Source organism: Ictalurus furcatus, chromosome 4, assembly GCF_023375685.1.
Source record: "Ictalurus furcatus strain D&B chromosome 4, Billie_1.0, whole genome shotgun sequence".
Classification (NCBI taxonomy): Eukaryota; Metazoa; Chordata; class Actinopteri; order Siluriformes; family Ictaluridae; genus Ictalurus; species Ictalurus furcatus.
In genome coordinates, this window is record NC_071258.1 from 13937571 (window position 1) to 13953838 (window position 16268).

Consider the following 16268-nt stretch of genomic DNA (forward strand, 5'->3'; position numbering starts at 1 on the left):
ATTCATGTCTTAAATCGTCTCCCTCCATCGTTCTACCCCCTCTAACTACTACATACAAATGACCTAGAGGAGTCTACAGCAGTCTGTTTAGATCACCTGTGTTACTGATCAGAAAGTCAGGGGTTCAAATCCCAGCACTACTGAACTTCCCTGTTGGGCCCATGAGCCCATAACCTCTCTGCTCTGGGGGCTGTATCATGGCTGACCCCAACTTCCTAAATGCTGGGGTAAGAAAAGAATTTCACTGTAATCTATGTCTGATAAATTTGGGTTCTCTTATTCAGCCGTGTGGAAGCAGCGCAATGCATAAAACCTTGCAGAAACAGATCAAGTGCTTCAGATAATCACATCAAACATAAGAATGGGGGGAAATTTGATCTCACAGGCTGGTTTAAGTTTAATATTGGTATTAGTATCAGAAACTGCTGATCTCCTGGGAATTTGATGCACAACAGCCTCTAGTGGTTACACAGAATGGTGCAAAAACAAAAAATGCCCAGTAAGCATTAGATCTGCAGGTGGAAACTCCTTGTTTTGAGAGGTCAGAGGAGAATGACCAGACTGATTCGAGCTGACAGGAAGTTTACTGTAACTCAAATAACCAGTGTTTACAACGATGGTGAGCAGAAAATCATCTCAGCATGCACAACATGTCGAGCCTTGAGGCAGATGGTTTACAACAGCAGAAGACCACATTGGATTCCACTCTTCCAGCCAAGAAGAGGAATCTGAGGCTACAGTGGGCACAGGCTTGCTGAAACTGAACAGTTGAAGATTGGAAAAATACCAGGCAACATTTGTACACTTGTCAACTGTCCAGTTAGGTGAGTCTGTGCCCACTGTAGCCTCAGATTCTTGTTTTGGTTGACAGGACTATAACCCCCTGAGATGTATTTCAGCTAACCATTTTGCTGCTACCACATGATTGGCTGATTGGATAATTGCATGAATGAGCAGATGTACAGCTATTCCCATTAAAGTGGATTGAGTTTAAGCTTTCTTTCAGATAATCGGTCATGAGTGGATAAAAACAGTGAAATAATTTTGAATAATGGTGAATAACAATTACTGTGGGGGTTTGACCTTTTATAAATACAATGTAAGAGGAGGTATGTTATAGATGCAATTTATCTAATTTTATATATATATATATATATATATATATATATATATATATATATATATATATATATATATATACACACATATATTTATATATATTTATATATATTTATATATTCAAACCCTGCCACTGCCCTGTGTGCTCTTTGCGCGCGGAGTTTGGATGTTTTCATTGTGCTTCAGGGGTTTCCTCCCCCAGTTTCCTCCCCCAGTGGTTGTAGGCTGATTGGCATTTCCAAATTGTCCTTAGTGTGTGAATAAGTGTAGGATTGTGCCCTGCGATGGGTTGGCACTCTGTCCAGGGTGTCCCCTGCCTTGTGCACCAAGTTCCCTGGGATAGGCTCCAGGCTCTCCCACGACCCCATGTAGGATAAGCAATATGGAAAATGGATTGATGGAAACAATCAACAAACCAAACCATATGTAAATAGACAAATGAAGAAAAGAAAACAAAAAAGGATAAGGGAAGAGAATATTGGGGAGATGAACACAATGAACATACTGAAAAGTGAGGACTAATTAGTAACACCATCAGTGGATTGAATGTAGGTAACATTTGTATATTAGATTTCATTGTTTTATAGGAGCATTTTTGGTGAATGCAAATGTGTGTGTGTGTGTGTGTGTGTGTGTAATTGGAGGATATTTGTTTGTGGCTATGTACTGATTGTGTGGTATGGTGTGGTAACTGTTTCCTTTCTACAATACTAGCTGGCAAAGAGGGTCTCAGCCTGTGTTTTGGCAGCTGATAGATGGTCAGACTAAACTAAACTTGATTTTTTTTTATAGAATAATTGACTGGCACAAATTTCATATTTGTGAAATAACTAAATTATTGAAACAATCACAGAGAGCTAGATTAAATACAAAATGAGCACATCTCAATAATCAGTGACTACAAGAGTAGTACTAGTCTAGTTGGAGTTATAGTGGACACTGATTACCTCTTTTGCTGCCCTCTAGAGGTAAAAAGCACAAAAGCAGGCTATATTGATAAAGATTTTCTTAATACACAGCATACACATAATTTTGAATACTAAATAAAAGAAGAATCCCAGTCTCCCTAAGATCAGCTTTTTCTTTTTCTAACCAACCTTGTTTTTTTTTCCACTCTGCATCCCAGATCACTTTGTGCTTGCTATACTACATAGGCTTCTATAGGCTTACCATCACTTAGTACTTTCTGCCTGAATGTTTAGAAATTAGCAAAGAATTCTTTCTGTTATATATATATATATATATATATATATATATATATATATATATATATATATATATATATATATATAGTATGAACATCCCAAATTGAACAGGCTCTTAATATTAATACTGTGTCATATCTATTAGAGCAATAATCTAAAATATACCATCAGAGCATGATCATAAATATATATATAAATAGAGATTAGATTATTTGGTTGTTGGATCATTCCACACAGCAGTGAAATTATTGTGGGTTTTCTGCTGGTATGAGTGTACTGTAGTGTATTAGGCACAACAGCACATACTGTCAATGCTGGATAGACAATCAGTCCACCAACCAAAAATATCCAGTTAACAGATGGACACTTTTGATCAGAAGATCAGAAACTGACACTGGTGAAGGATGAAGAATTTTGAAAAAGATGAGCTACACTCTCTAACTTACCTTGGACCAACAAGTCAATGAGATTGATTTGATGCTAATTCGTGGTCAAACGCTTTCATTACTTGTTTGCTACATCCCTGGCCCCAGTGCAAACCTAAAGAAGCAACATTTGGACACCAGAAGAGTCGTGGCATTAGTTAAGTGGAAATTTTGTGTAAACATCGGAATTACCAGCTATTTTACTGGGATTTTGGATAAACATGTGATCTGACCAGAATAAGAATGAAACACTCTAAACACTCATCAGAAATGCATATACATGTCAGCTTTATTTTAAATAATGTATAGCTTGTATTTACAAATCAACATTTATAATGCTGAAGATAATCACTTTTGATACAGCACTTAATAAATACTTGTATTACGTTAAAAGGAACAACAAAGAGATGTTTAAAAAAAGACTAGGATTTCTAAGACTTTAAACCTAGTTTACATACAGATAGAGTATGTCGTCTTTTTGAGTCAGTTGTTGTCGGCTATTACTTTAGCCAATATATTGAAGCCTTCAGCTCCTTTATTTTGTCCTAGTTTCTAATGATTGCTTCTAATATTAGACCCAAAAGCCTTAATTGACATGGCTAAGATTTATAAAGTATATTAGTGTGTGTGTGCTGAATTAGGGTGCAGTTCTTCACCTGCACTGGGATAGCCCTTACGAACAATAATGCTAGTGACACAACCTGATCCTGGATCAGTCCCGTGCTACAAAGAGATGCTTTGTGAATACCAGCATATGTCTCTCATGACTCTGGTTGACAGTGGTCATGATTGGGCTTTGCATGTGTGGACGTCCACCTCTTCGTGGCAGTCTCTGCAGTGGACAGCGCAACACCATTGGAACTTGCACTCGCACTTGGTGGTGCGGCTCACACGGGAAGTGTCATAGCCCCGCCCACAACACATGACCTCACAGCTGTCGGCTCCATGTGAAGTCCGGTTGCACACGCGCCCACCTGTGCCCACTGACCCTTCAAGAGAAGAGACAGACACACTCAGCACAAGCATGAACTATGTACAGTGTCGTATTTGAACACATTTTTATTCAAATACTTTTTTAAGTTACTGAGCTTAAAGAAGAACTTCAAGCATACCACTCAAGGCATTTACATTCAACACACCTCACTATACCTTATCTCAGTAGTTAATGTCAGAAGGAGTTTAGGTACAGCTTGCTAGTACAGTTACTTGAGATGTGCAACGCTGGGCTGAACAATCTGGATTCGCTGCCTGGCAGACATCTGGTGCTTCTGAAGAAGCAGCAGAGCAGACTGTGCTGGGTAAGAAGATGACCGCTTGGTCCTTCATAAGATGAGGGACTGATGATAGGACCTATCAGCCGCAGCTGCAAGTCTTCATCGCGTGCTCATTTCAACAGCCCTAATCTAGACAACCCCGCCCGGCGTGGAGACTGGTGCGGCACTGATCGACCGCTGATATCGAAATTGTTAAAGACCTTGTATCAACCCGAGCTTTCATGTGGCATCCTGGGAAAATTCTCAGGGCTTTGTGCATGAGGGCCCTCAGACTGATGGCCCAACATAGCACTGGGAAAACAATCATGGACTATGAACACATTGATGTTAACCTTTACAAACACAACAGGAGATTAATGTCAGCTGTCTTACATAACCCCAATTTAGCCTTTGAATTTGCTACTTGGATCATGAACAGTTTTGAAGGTTCATTTAATTGGTAGACCTGGCCCTGATTTGTCACTGCTAGTGTCTTGCACGCGATCGTGAGATGTGTTTGGGCATGACCCAGCAGCCCCCATCTCCCACTCGATCGTCCAAATGGCTGGTATGCCAGGACGATTTTGGTTACATCATCACCTGAAGTGCATCTGCTTACTGAATTAAGATGTGAGGCGTGCCACGAGATGACTTTAGCATGTGCGGTTGCTGGAATTGATTTCACACTTTCAAAGATGAAGAGCCCTTGCTGCTGCATCTTGGGATTGCCCTCTTTTCCGTGTCTTTCTCATGCTGAACTTCACTGAGATCAACGTGAATACACTGTGCCATGTCACTTCAGCCGTGGTGTCTCAAAGCAATCCTGCCAACATCTGTGCCAGGACACAAACTTCAAGGGGCATGTATACGTCTAAGGGTACTGGAATAGCATAGAATTTTCCGCATATCGGTATGTCATTTGATCATGCGTTTTATTTATACACTGGCCTCTATTCTTTTGGGAAAACATAATTCACAGTTCAGAAGAAGTTTAAAAAACATGATTTTTCAGAGAGATCATCATGCACGCTGTGGGATGTTATGAGACATGACTGATGACTCTAAATATTTCTGCCCATTCAGGGGGCAGACAGAAGAGAGGTGTGCTGGTGAGGCCAGTAATTTATAGTGGTTGAGAGCAGGGATCATGTTTCAGCTCCTGTGCTGTCCACAGATCTGTGGTAATGTGTCTTAAACGCAGTGTTACTTGATAGCCCAGGATCATCCGCAGCCTGACAGGCACCTCTACCCCTCCCGCACTCCACATAGGCACACCTGGTGTTATTCAGTACACTTCAACACACTCACACATACAAGGCCACGCACACATGAAAAGGTAGAGAGAGAGAGAGCAAGAGAGAGAGAGAGAGAGAGAGAGAGAGAGAGCCTCTTGCCTTGCGGGGACACAAGCCAACTGCATTCATGTTTCTATTGTGACTACTATGACTGTTCTGAATGTAATAGGCAGCTAAATAGCTTCCATTCTCTGGTTACATTCTCACTGGGTTTGGGGCAAGACTAATGCTTTACAGATTGCTAGTAGAGTAGCACAGCTGGTGGAGGAATACGCCAGGACTAACAAGGGCGTGTGATAATGGCTGGAAAACCCAGGTTTTTCCTCAACTTCTATCATTCTTGTGATTTCTCTCGCAGATAACAGAATGCATGGAATTTATACACAAAATAAACTGCATGTATGTATAGTACAGTATGCGACGGTAAATGGTCTGCACTTATATAGCGCTTTTTTTTTAACCTTAGCGGTTCCAAAGCGCTTTACACTTGTTCTCATTCACCCATTCTCACACACACACACACACACACACACACTCACATGCCAATGGTAGAAGAGCTGCCATGCAAGGCGCTAGATGCATGCAATGCTCAACAAAGCTCACCAGATTCATGGTCCCATATACAGTAGTCGGGTGAGTCCTCAAAGTAGACCAGATCATTCTTCGTGGGCTTCCTGAGCTTCCTGTGGGTGACGGTGAAGCCCGTCCCATAGCGGTTCATCACCACCTGGGTGGCGCTGTTGTACTTCTTGAGCAGGTAGTCACCTGTCTGTCTGAAGTCGCCCATGGCCAGCCAGCATGTCCGAATGTTGCAGGACCCACTCACACCATGGCATTTACATTCCAGAGTCATGAAACGTTTCACTGCCTGGATAATGGGGGAAAGAGAAAAATACTTGGGCTTAGGTGATCCATATTATGAGCAAGTCAGTTATCATGGCAGATTTTGCAGTTGGGTTTTCTTTGTGAACAGATGGCCTTAGATTACTGTTTACTGTAAGTCATACTCAAGCTATGTTAAAAGGCCCTATACCTAGATCTTATTAAAATGTCTAGGAAGGAAAGTTAAATCTGAGCTGAGACATTTGTAAATCATAGCCATGGGTTTAAGAACAATAATGGAGGGAAATGGAAGAGGTACTTTATTGTCTGTTACAAGCCAGGCTGAGAATCTAAACAGGCACATGTTGGCTTTTGCACAGTTGGCTTTTGCAATCTTCAGTACAGGGTTTTTTTTTTTGGGATTGTTGCATCCAAAAATGCTTGATTTTGCTGTGTTTTTTTTTCTTTCAAAATTTGTGATACAACATGCAGAATTTTTGTGCTGTTTTTTTTCTGCAGAAAACTACTAGAATTGGCGAAATTGCAATTGCACAGAATTGTTTTGCACGGTCTTTCACAGTGATGTTTGTTGGTAAATGAGACCTTTTAGCTGAACTCATGTTCAACACATGAATTCAAGAGGGCTTTGGCTGACTGCGCGTTGTGATGACGTCACATGACAAGTCTTGGCCCAAATCTGTGAAAATCTGTCGTAAATTTTAAAAATTGCAAGTTCCTCCAAATATTGTGGAGTTTGCCTGATTTTGCATTAATTTTTGCAACCGAAACATAATGCGTATAGAAAAAGGCATGTGCAGTCTTTACAGTGACAATTCGATTCAATTTGTTTTTATTTATATAGTACTGTTAACAATCCATGTTGTAGCTTTAGATACCAAGTAGCTTTACAGAAATCTGGATGTAGATTTAGATCCCTAATGAGCACGCCAGAGATGACATTGGCAAAAATCTCCCTGGGGAAACATGTGGAAGAAACCTCAAAATATCCTTTCTACAGTTATGTACTATAAACTACTGAAAGAACGTTCAGCATGAGCATACTGTTAACTCTTAAAGAGCTGTGAAATAAGCATATGGATTTTTTTTTTGTGTGTGATTACATCAGCAGTTCTTAGATAAGATTATCTAGTGAAGCAAGGGTGAGACTTGAGCATGAATTGTATTTGGGTGGACAAATGAGAAACTTACTGTTCTATGATCTTCCTGGAACCCCCCCCCAAAACAAAACACTGGTGACACCACCAGTAGGCACTGCTCATATAAATAAAGCCATGAACAATTACCCTCCTTCCTGCACGATTGTTGTGCAGGTTCATGAGCGCTCGTGCATCTCTCTCCTTCTTCTCCTTGGCATCAACAAACGCCTGGGTGAACTTGATGGCATGGTCAACATGGTCACTACAGCCACCCCAATCAAAGGACCCTTTGGTATCATGTGATGATCCCTTTTTTCCCGGGTCACAGGAGCAAGAGTCCAGCTCGCCCTGACTGCAGGCTCTGGTCAGTGTGTGGACCATGCCTGCTGAGGAGATGGCGTACACAAAGGCAGCCTCACGACTGCCTGAGCATACGCACAGATGAAATGTGAAATACAGAAGTGCAGGTAAGCATGCACAAGAACTCAGAACATAAAATGCAGAAAGCTCAAGGCACATTCAATCATCTGACAAATTTTTTCTGTGTTTGACAAGCACAGAACCTACACCTTATGAGAACCTTATGATAGAACACTGTGATGTAGCCTTGCCATTGGTTTGTCTTGAAACATATCACTTTTTATCTTCTTCCTGTTTTAGGATCAAAGATTGATCTTTGTATGTATGTGAGAGGAGCGATTGAATAAGTAACATTAATGTTTTGTGAGTGCAAGAGAGAGAGAGCGAGAGAGAGAGCGTAAGAACAAAAGCCACCAATTCAGCAGAACAGCAGTGCAACAGGAACAGGGGTCATGAGCTTTAGTGTTTCATTTGGGAGCTTTGTCAGTATAAGGGTAGATCTGCGCCACCAAATCCTTGCAATTGTCCTAAATTAGTGCACTGACATTGACATTAAGTAGATTCTCACAGCGCCATTGAGAAACCCTCCCTGTAATGCCCTATGATGGGTCTGTGGCCTTTCTGGGAGGTCTGAATACCAAAGCGAAAGATTAAAGACGGAGATTTAACTTAACTTTTATGTGTAGGGCCTGGGAGACTGGCCCTGAGCGTCTATGTGGATGTTCCCATTAATATGATTTCCACATGGCATGCACTGGGTATTTTTAATACACATTTTCGAAGAGCTGCACAGAAATTCACAAAACCTATGGATTCTGGAATAAACTTACACACGTTTATTTATGCATATGTACTTGACTAAGCACACTACCTTCATAAAGGGATGATTTACACCAACTTCAGAAGCAGAAGATTTATTAACTAAGGAGTGCTCCATGGAGCAAACAAAAGAAATTTAATCTACTATATCAGGTGTTAGCATTTCTGTAATAGACCCATGACATGATTATGGATGAGGAATTTCACTGCGGGTGCAGAGTCAGTGCAGTCCCGGGGGTAATATTTAGATCAACAGTCTAATTCAGTGTGTTTGGAAACGCTAGAAACAGTGTAGGACCCGTGTATGCATGTTGAATGGTCACTCGTACCACCAGCATAAGCACTGAATATTTTTTACAGTGAGCTTTGTAGTCTCAAAATATTTTCAGCTGGTGTTGTAGCAAAACTGATGGCAATGAAAAGAAACTGTTGTGTACAGTTTGTGTTTATTTATTTTATTGTAAATCAGGATATCGTATAAAGCTACATTGCAGAGGTAAACTGGTTAATCAGAAGAAAAACAAAACCCAATCCTTTTAAATGATATAAACACAGTAAGACTAAGTCAGTCGTCTTTTCAAAAGGTGACATTCAGTCACACAGACTATTTCCGAAATAGACGAATGGGTTAACTGTCCATTTCTACACTGAGCTCGCTTCTTTCCAAATAATGCTCGTCATGTTAAACAAATACGGCTATATTTAAATTTTATTTTATTTTCAATTCATTTGAATTCTGGTATTAAAAAGCCTGCACACAGCCTACACCTTAATTATTATTGGGTAATATGATTCCTCTATGTATTTTGTTTTAAACTAGAATTATTTCAGAATCACAGCGTACAGATCACATAATAGCTTACATACATCAACTCCAAAGAAAAAGAGTATAGGGGAGAAGACCTCATATTACAGAAATGCATTCAATAGGTTATCCTACATAGGTTACCATACACACAAAAAAAAATCAATAATCATAAAGAATGTATGATAATGTATTAGTTCAATACAATTTCATAACCTTATCAGGTAGAAACAATCTCTTAGAAGTTGTTTTGTTGTAATTGATGTTAGTCATAATCAAGCAGCTTTAAAGGGAGTCATGAAGTAGCAATAAATAATGTAAGATTCGGTTTGGAGGAGGTTATTTCGAATTTATGCTAGTGGAACCACAGAAATATTAAATCTTATCGAATCACCAAGAGATGGAAAGCTTGAGAAAAACACATCAATATAAAATGATTTTTACAACGTTTCAATCAGAAATCAATGATACTTCTTTCCAGAAGAATAAACAGAAGAAATGCACACAGTTGTTTCTGGTTCCAGTTCACATGGATTTTGAAGCTAATACATGAGTAAAGCTTGAGAAGCATCCTGTGTATTAATAGTCTGGCAAAGTAAATACATAGGTAGCCGAGGAAAATGTCATTTCTTTCTGAGAATGCTATCGAGAAAACAGCTCTGATCTGATTTCTCTGTAGATGCCAAACTAATCCTGTGTCCAAGTCAGGGCGTTTTGATGGACTGGTTATTGATTTATGTGAAACAGGTCAAAACTGTACAGTTCATTTTAAATTAGGCTACTAGTCATTGTTTTTAATGAGCTAGTGGAATTAAGTAGGTGAAACAATAGCTAATAACGGTTGATATTATTATTATTATTATTATTATTATTATTATTATTATTATTATAATTATATTTAGAGAACAGCTGTACATAACAGCTTTAAACGGTGGTATTGCAAATGTCTGAGTTACACACAACAGAGCTTTGGTTTGGATTGCATGTGTGTGAGTGAGAGAGAGAGAGAGAGGGAAAGAGAGAGGGAGAGAGAGAGGGAAAGAGAGAGGGGTAGAGAGAGAGGGAGAGAGAGAGGGAAAGAGAGAGGGGGAGAGAGAGAGGGGAGAAGAGAGAGAGGGGGGGAAAGGGGGAAGAGAGAGAGAGAGAGAGAAATAGAGAGAGAGACAGGGAGAGAGAGAGAGGGAAAGAGAGAGAGAGAGAGAGAGCGAGAGAGAAAGAGAGAGAGAGAGAGAGAGAGAGAGAGAGAGAGAGAGTATACTCACTGCGGTGCAGGAGTTTTCCGAATACACTATGGTCTCTGGCCACAGTGTTGCAGTTCCAGCGGTGGTGGCGGAACTGGTGCTGGCACTCGCTGATCCACTCGTTGACTCCGCCGCTGATCGCCTGCATGACCCCGGGCTGCTGTCTGCACATCTGGCGCTGTTTACTCACCAGACCCGGGATGTTGTCGCACATCACCTGCGAGCCCAGCGTTCCCATGTACCTGGGAGCAAAATTCACATGATCAATTCATATCTTCCTGAATGCGACCCAAACTCCTTAATGCTGTATTTTTATAAATAACTTGCTTTAATTTAGTAAATACGTGATCCTATATTGGCAAGTGATAACCACACACACACACATACACACACACACACACACACACACACACACACACACGATAATACTCTGTAATAGACTGTTGGAATGAAAATGCATTACTCTAAACCTAATCAGGTCCATTTATGTAGCTTGGGTCCACATTGGCATGTGAAAGACAGGTCGGAAAGATAAATGTAGTACCCCAGACGCAAGGAAAAAGTAGAGTTTTGTATGCAAACAGTAAAATGCACATAGTAAGAGTAATGAATTTTCCAGAGATACCCACCACCAGGATGAGTCGACCCTTGATGTGAACCAGCAGGTTGCCACAGATAAATATAAGCATATTCCACTTGGCAGAAAGTTCATATTACTAACTCCGGATTGGTGTGCTCATTCGTTCACACGCTCGCTTTCAGCAGAACAAAAAGATCAAGAAGAAGAAGAAGAAGTGATGTGTGAGAAGCGCGCTCGAGCTGCTCCACTAAGCACGCGCTTCACCCGCAAAACATCCTGAAAGCAGACATGTCCCGCGCAGAGACGCTGAAGTGACAGAGTTCAGGTCGCTGATGGTCCGCTATCAGGTCTGAGATTGCTTATAGAAGGGGTGGGCTCAGTGAGCTGTCTGGTATGAGGGGCAGAAATTGGAAGCGGTTTATCTGTTCAGGCGGGTCATTTAAACACACACACACACACACACACCAGCACGCACGCGCGCACGCTCTCTCTCTCTCTCTCTCTCTCTCTCACACACACACACATTTCCACCCCGAGGTGTGTAGAATGCGGTCTAAACGGGATTATGGCCGTGCAGATGATTTTAAAAAGTGGGCTGTATAAGCTACTGGAGAACTAATGAGTTCTCTACACAGCACAAAACACTTCCAGTTTCAGCTAAAAAAAAAAAAACACAGATGTTTGTGTCCTCACTACTCCGAAATTTTAAAAGGGAGATGTGGTCCTTCTGTTGTTTTAGCTGGAAGAAAACACTGCGGCCATAAATAAAACGAATGATAAAAACCTACACTGTGACCGCACTGACACTTCTTCAATAACTGAACCATAAAAGAATGCATAGCGTCCACACTTGGAATCTAAAGGAAATGTAAGGAGATGTAAATCACCTCCAAATTACTTGAGAGCATCAATTTATTTAAATATAAATCACCATCCTGATTTTTGTTGCTCTTTAGACTATTTGTCGTTTACAGTGCAGCGTGTATCCAGGATATCTTCCCTAACATTTTCAATTCTCAATTAAAAACAACAAGTATATACCCTACAGTAGTGTGCAAAAGGTTTAGGCATATGTAAAGAAATGCTGTAGAGCAAAGATGCCTTCAAAATAATGAAATGAAATGTTTCTACATTAAAAATACAGTGAAGAGCAGTAAACAGTAGTAAATGAAACAAAGTCAATATTTGGTGTGACAAAAAAAAAAAAGTTTCCGGTACAATTAGTGCAGTTTTATAAGGAAATGAGCTGTAAGTTTTATTGAGCATCTTGGAGAACCAGACACGGTTCTTCTGGAGACTTTGACTGTCGCACTTGCTTCTTAATTTGCAGCAAAATCCAACAGCCTTCATTGTGTTTTTTGTCTGAAAAGTGGTCTCTTATGTAATATGTTGCTTTCTTTACTGACATACAAGCATTTTTCTGTAATATTTCATTTTATGCTAGAACACTAATGTTTGGGAATCTAAAATGTTTTTTTGTTTTTTTTCAGCAATCAGCCTGTGGCACTGCTGAGGTGTGATGGAAGCCCAGGTTGCTTTGATAGAGGCCTTCAGCTCGTCTGTATTGTTGGGTCTGGTGTCTCTCATAGATTCTGTATGGGGTTCAGGTCAGGCGAGTTGGCTGGCCAATCAAGCACCGTAATACCACAGTCAGCAAACCAGTTACTTGTAGTTTTGGCACTGTGGGCAGGTGCCAAGTCCTGCTGGAAAAGGAAATCAGCATCTCCATAAAGCCTGATGGAAGCATGTTGGAAGCATGAAGTGCTCTAAAATCTCCTGGTAGACGCTGCATCGACTCTCGACTTGAGAAAACACAGTGGACCAACACCAGCAGATGTCATGGCCCCCCAAATCATCACTGACTGTGGAAACTTCACACTGGACTTCAAGCAGCTTGGATTCTGGTCCTCTCCACTCTTCCTCCAGACTCTGGGACCTTGATTTCCAAATGAAATGCAAAAATTTACTTTCATCTTCCCCATGATTGTGGTTGTGTACTGAACCAGACTGAGAGATTAAAGGTTCAGGAAACCTTTCCAGGTGTTTTGAGTTAATTATCTGATTAGTGCCCTTCTCAGGTCAACATTTCTGTATTATAAATTCTTTATTCTAATATTTTGAGATACTGGATTTTTGATTTCCATGAGCTGTAAGCTATAATCATCAAGATAAAAAAAAAAGGCTTGACATATTTCACTTTATGTGTAGCGAACCTAGAATATATGAAAGTTCCACTTTTTTAAATTAAATTACGGACGAACAATAATAACATTAATAATAATATACCTCATTTATCTGAATTTTCAATTTTGTACATGCTATATTTTGTTCAAAAATAATTTTTCTATAAATATTAACCATTTTTCTTAACAAAAACATGTACTCATGGCCTCCTTACACATGGACAATCTATTTATTTTTTAATGTCATTTAGAAAAAGTCGAAATTCATGTCATGCAAATTTTAAGTCATAAAACACTAATCTAAAGAAGCTGGAAATGCCATTTAAATAATTTAATCCTTACTTGTCCAGGGAAAGGCATACAGAGCACTTTCAAGCTGATATACACCCTGCTATTATTAATGAGACCTCATTAGCTGAAAAGACTGTTTTACTGAGGTGGGGGGAAATTGTTATAGTCTACACCATGAAACGCCTGTCATCTATTTGATCAGCTGCATTTATAACATAAAGCAGACATCATATTATACCATTAACAAGTTTCAACTTTGAGACAAACTTCTGTTTACAAGCAAGTTGAGATAAAAGAAAGGGAAAACAATGAAGGGAAAAAAACTGAAAACAGAATTCCTAAGTATCAGAGGGAGACTTTGATGTGTGTTGCTTGTGACAACTGTAGCAGTACTCCTGCAGCCACTGTTAGCTGGTGTGGGAACTGAGCAGAGGATAGAAGGTGGGATCTTCAGTGGGATCCATCTTGAGGGCAGCATCACAAGGTTAAAATGGTCAGTGACAATCACTGGTCTAATGTTTTCATCAATTGGTTTTCTGAAAGGTGCCAAAGAGAGTTTTCACACTTAGCTAAATGTACAGACTCTGTGCACACGGCAGCTGGACTCGAAAAAGAGCTTAAATATGTAAACAGCCACGTGTCCTATAAGATTTTATTTATATATTTTTTATCAGACAGTCTGTTTCCCAGAAGTACAGCATAATGAATTACAACTTGTGTATATTCCTCAGTATTTTTCATTCCATTGTTTTTAACAGGACCCCCTACAATACTGATGGGAATTCCCCCTTAGACAATGCCACAGACAGAAGAGAATGGACTACAGACAGGAGATTTTACTTCTTGTTTTTCCTGCTATAAAGAAAAATAAATGTACATTCTAATAGACTATAGGAATTTGTTTGTAAAAGCCTTAAATATGACCATATAATGCCAGGAATATATAGCAACTGACAAACAGAAATGGTGACATTGTTGAATCGCACTTCCTGAAAGTAGTACTGATCCAGAACTACACTTAAAATGTCAGACAACATGTTCCCAACTCCGCAAATTCAGTCCAAGAGCAGACTGTCTAAAGCAAAAAGAAGTCTCTAAGAACTTAAACATTTAATCACAGGATTTGCTAGTAAGTCTTGCAACTGTTGGTGTCAAAGTGCATACTTCTTCAATCAGAAAGAGATCGCACAAATTTGATCTGCATGGGAGGCCTGCCAGGAAAAAGCCTTTGATGTCTAAAAGAAAATTAGAGAAAGACTACAGTTTGCCAATGAGCATATAGGCAAAGACCAGGCCTTTTGGAATAATGTGCTCTGGAAAGGCGAATAAAAGATATAGTTGTTTGGCCACAGTAACAGCAGACATATTTGGCACCGACCAAAGACAGGTTTTCAGGAGAAGCACCTCATACCAACTGTGAAGCACAGTGGTGGAAATGTTATGGTTTGGGGTTGCTTCGCTGCCTCAGGGACTGGACAGCTTGCATTCATTAAGTCAACTATAAATTCTGCATCATATCAAAGAGTGCTTGAAGATAATGTGAGGCCATCTGTCCAAAAGTTGAAGTTGAACTGAAAGTGAACCTTACAACCAGATAATGATCCAAAGCACACAAGCAAATCCACCAAGGAATGGCTCAAAAAGAAGAAATGGGGGGTTATGGAAAGGCCTAGTCAAAGACTGGATTTCAATCCCATTGAAATGGGAGGGGTTTTAAATGGGCAGTACATGTAAGAAAACCCTCCAACATCTTGCGAGAGAAAGGGTATTGCATGGAAGAGTGGTCAAAAATTCCAGCAAGCCTGGTGGCCAATTATGCAAAAGGCCTACAAGAAGTTATTTCTGCCAAAGGGGGCAATACTAGCTTCTGAGGCCAAGGGTGTACTTACTTTTTCCATAGAAGAATATCACATCTATTGACATTTCTATTGAATAAATGAATGAAAAAGCTAATTTTCCTTGTGGTTTTGATCAAGTACATCAACTTTATTAACAGGCACTGTTTCAAAGATGATCCAATGTTTGCTTGTCAAAATGTCAATAAAGCCAACCATTTCAATGGGGTGTACTTATTTTTTTGACATGACTGTATATCAGTGTTTCCTTTACTCCCAAAACACTTGATTCAACTAATCAGATGGATGACGTGTACATTATTGGGCCTTGCTACTTAGATTATCAATGTGTTCAGTTAGCACTAATGTAAGCTAAATTAATATATTCGTTATTATGTCTGTGATTACATAGACATAGTTCACACCACCAATAACTCATGCAAGGCAATCAACACCATCACAGCACAATATACTACCTGTGTGGTAACAGGGTGCTAGTGGTAAACCTTAAGCTAAAATGTCTGGCATCATAACTCCATTCTGACCTATTTATTGTTGAAGCATTGCTGTATTGCTAGTGACTGAGACTGTTGAACAGGTTGAACAGAAAGGCTGATGGCAGGCCATGAGAAAAGCTATATGGTGAAGCTAGACTTAAGTGTGGCGCTGACAGACATTTTAAATGACAATGCAGATGATGGGGCAAGAACACGCTGCACTGTAAAGATGTTCTTCTCTTCTCTGCTTAGTCATGTTTTTTTTAACACATGATGAGGTTGGTAAATTGCATACTCATGAGCTTTAGCATCCTCAACGGTTACTTGACTTGTACCAGAGCTCTACAAGTATACACATAAATAAATTTCCATCATAGGCAC

The 16268-nt window shown here is 39.9% G+C and overlaps 1 protein-coding gene across 1 annotated transcript; it reads right to left on the minus strand.

The window, feature by feature from the left end:
• Positions 1 to 3430: 3430 nt before the first annotated feature.
• Positions 3431 to 12101, minus strand: wnt2 (wingless-type MMTV integration site family member 2). Its single transcript, XM_053623090.1, has 5 exons — positions 11131 to 12101; positions 10523 to 10743; positions 7424 to 7701; positions 5901 to 6165; positions 3431 to 3738 (listed from the first exon to the last, which is right to left on the minus strand). The coding sequence occupies exons 1-5, from the start codon at positions 11211 to 11213 to the stop codon at positions 3533 to 3535; spliced, it is 1053 nt and encodes a 350-aa protein (XP_053479065.1). The 5' UTR covers positions 11214 to 12101; the 3' UTR covers positions 3431 to 3532.
• Positions 12102 to 16268: the final 4167 nt, after the last annotated feature.

Coding starts and splice junctions, on each gene's coding strand:
- wnt2 (XM_053623090.1), bottom strand. CDS start 11,213: ATGAACTTTCTGCCAAGTGGAATATGCTTATATTTATCTGTGGCAACC. Junction 10,744..11,130: donor AGGGTCGACTCATCCTGGTG/GTGGGTATCTCT, acceptor TTTTGCTCCCAG/GTACATGGGAACGCTGGGCT. Junction 3,739..5,900: donor TATATGGGACCATGAATCTG/GTGAGCTTTGTT, acceptor CTTCTCTTGAAG/GGTCAGTGGGCACAGGTGGG.